Genomic DNA, 3,052 nt, shown 5'->3' with positions numbered 1-3,052 from the left:
TGGAAGGTAGGGAGGTCGGGGGTCCTCTGCTGCTTTGTCTCCAAAACAAAACCACATAAACCGCCCATCGATCGGCGACCATTATGCCCCAACGAGTAATTACCAATATCCAACCATCACCAATTTCAAGCTACAAAAAACTCGTAAAATGATATGATATATTAACACGAATTCTAATCACTACTTAATCATGCAAATACATGACTGATTGATCATGCAAATACAATTAATATTAGGTCACATGCATGATTGAGTGTATTATTCATGTTTGAAATGAATTAAGATTTGACTAATATCTATATAAATCGAAATCAATAAACAACTCAGTACATGCATGGCTAACGATAGCACAAATTTAAAAATAAAAGACATTATTACGAAGTTTTTCATCGAAATGAATTAGATCGACTAGTATATATATTCAACGTAAATATAAAAAATGACAAACGACATGAAACATTATTACTCCTAATCAAAATTAAGAAATGTTAGTCACAAAAATAGCAATTTCAACATCATTTTAATATCCAAGATTACAGGCAGAAACACATGGTTTGCTACTATAGACTATGTTGCCATCCTAATCAACCATTAATTAATACCCCATTGATTGTCCTGGTGATTCGAAACAGTCCCCCTACCCTGATTATAAATTTTTTGTACCTCCATAACACATGAAATAGTAAGAGAGAGAGTCTGAGAACTGAGAAATGGCGAGTAGCACTCCCAGCCATGAGAAGCAGAAGAGAGGAGGAGCCATGTCCACGTACAAATACAATCCGAGCAGCGGCCGTCACTTAAAGCCGGAATCCAAGCCTGTTACTACAATGGTGGATAAAACACATGCTTTACGAAACTGGTTCAATTTATCCATGAGAAAACCAAAACCTCGTCCAGAAACTGATGTACTCCATTGTGACGAGAAGAGGCAGCAGGGCGGGAATGAAACTTATAGTTTAGATGGTACTTTTGGAAATGGAAGACGAGGAGGGGGAGGCAGAGGAGGTGGAGGAGAAGTGGTGGGGGCGAGGAAGTCTGTGTCTCATGTGGAAACTAATTTGGCATCAGTGGCTTCATTTCTTCAAGTGAAGGTGTTGGTCTCGGACATGCCTGGGTTCATGCAAGTTCATGCCTTTCGTAGCGCTAGACGAACTTATGACAGCTTGGAGAAGTTTAGCTCAAGACACATGGCTTATAACTTAAAAAAGGTAAGTTCCAAATTCAAACCCTAGATCTACATATGTTATGTTGTAATTACTTTATTTCACCACTATTATTTGTTCTTAAAACTAATTAAGGTTAATCCTTCAAAAGAAAAAAGTTTTATATTATGAGGTTTGAAGCAGAAATTTTGCCCCATCACCGGTACAATCAGTAACACCCGAAAATCTCCCGAGGGGAAACAAGCCCAAGACAAATGTTTAGGATAAATTATTTTCTTTTTTTGGTCTTGGATTCTAAGTGGTGTTTCTTTTTGGAGTTTCCTTCCCTTCATATCTCTTATTTTGGATGATTGGGATCATGTGTGATCATATTCATACGGTCTTGTTTTTGATGATTGGGTTCATGTGTGATCATATTCATACGGTGACACATACAAACCCCACAGACCACATGGGATGAATTAATGAAAATATTTAGATAGACATTGAGTCACCGATCACCAGATCTGATATATTTCTTGGTTCTCCTACGCTTGAAGATTTTTAAGTGTTTTTGGTTTTATATAGTCATGTGTTTATTTTTCTTACCGCACTACGATCATATAGACGCATGAAATGCATTGCATAAGATAGACACATACACGAACTCGGTGATAAAGACAGATCTTCTTCTTGGTCTTTGAATTAATATGAGGTTGCTTAACAAACAATTATGTACGAAATAAACACGTAGTTGTATATCATTTACAAGGCAGCCTTTCTCTTTTGACTCTCTATCAATGGGCCCATTGATCAGATGATTTCATGAGCGAGTTAATTAGATCTTGAATCAATGGATCTGAATTGGCAGCACTTGTGTTTCTGCTATAGTTGTCCACCTGTCTGCAAATCTGGACTGGGTTCATGTTCCAGCTGCTTCCAACAGCCCATGTTCTTGGTCACACAATTAAACAACTTATAATCACGATTAGTCACTTAATATTCATTGATTAATCATGGGCTCTCTGATTTATGCAGGAGTTCGATAAGTTGTACGGGCCGGCATGGCATTGCATAGTGGGCTCGGGTTTCGGGTCGTTTGTGACCCATTCAACAGGTTGCTTCCTATATTTTTCAATGGAGAAACTGTGCATTCTCTTGTTTAGAACTAAAATCCAGAAAGCAGTAGACTGATTGATGTCTGCATTTACCTATTTATTCCTTTTTTGTGGGTTGAGGTAATCATTATTGTATTAAACAAGAACACTGGATTAGAGTGTGCTTATATAAATCTCAAATATTCGACCTTAATTATTTAGAGAACATAATCATATTTCCAAGTTTGGTCCATAGCCATATTGAAGTCATGGAAGTACTTGTAGTAGTAGGAGCAAATATGGGCACATAATCACATTGGTTAGAGCAGATTTACTTTGCTTTATGCACTTGAGTTTAAATCACCGCTTTCGTAATTTAAATTAGTTTAACATAGAATACCCGTTTGCATAAAAAGATTTCACGAAAGTAATTAGAAAGGCATCAATGAAAACACAAATTGAGCTTGTGGGCCATGGTATCCAGAGATGACCTGCAATTTGGCGTGCAGCTTCTGGATTAGGGTTTAGGGTTATATTTTAATTACCACATGCAGCTTTTCGATTAGGATTTCGGAATTTTACCGCATGTAGCTTTTTATAAATCATTGGAGAGACTTGTTTTTCAGGTTAAAGATCAATTTCATTCGCAAGATTTTTATGGTTTTGACAGAACGAGGACTGTTCGATTAAAAGAGATTTCAAGTTGGTCGTGAAAGATGTGACTGGTAGCCGAGTTTATTCTTTTTGACGTCGTTGGGCTCTAATTAATTAATTAGGGTTTTATTGGTTGTCTGTTCTTGCATGTGAAGCTGG

The 3,052-nt window shown here is 37.1% G+C and overlaps 1 protein-coding gene across 1 annotated transcript; it reads left to right on the top strand.

Moving 5' to 3' along the window:
* Nucleotides 1–572: 572 nt before the first annotated feature.
* Nucleotides 573–2,453, top strand: LOC148690865 (uncharacterized). Its single transcript, XM_088686680.1, has 2 exons — nucleotides 573–1,208; nucleotides 2,181–2,453. Exons 1-2 carry the CDS (start codon nucleotides 711–713, stop codon nucleotides 2,334–2,336), a joined length of 654 nt encoding a protein of 217 aa, XP_088542806.1. The 5' UTR covers nucleotides 573–710; the 3' UTR covers nucleotides 2,337–2,453.
* Nucleotides 2,454–3,052: the final 599 nt, after the last annotated feature.

This window comes from Pyrus communis, chromosome 15, assembly GCF_041283825.1.
Source record: "Pyrus communis isolate YQ-2024b chromosome 15, ASM4128382v1, whole genome shotgun sequence".
NCBI lineage: Eukaryota > Viridiplantae > Streptophyta > Magnoliopsida > Rosales > Rosaceae > Pyrus > Pyrus communis.
This window is presented reverse-complemented; position numbering and strand designations above follow the sequence as displayed.

Coding starts and splice junctions, on each gene's coding strand:
- LOC148690865 (XM_088686680.1), top strand. CDS start 711: ATGGCGAGTAGCACTCCCAGCCATGAGAAGCAGAAGAGAGGAGGAGCC. Junction 1,209..2,180: donor TGGCTTATAACTTAAAAAAG/GTAAGTTCCAAA, acceptor TGATTTATGCAG/GAGTTCGATAAGTTGTACGG.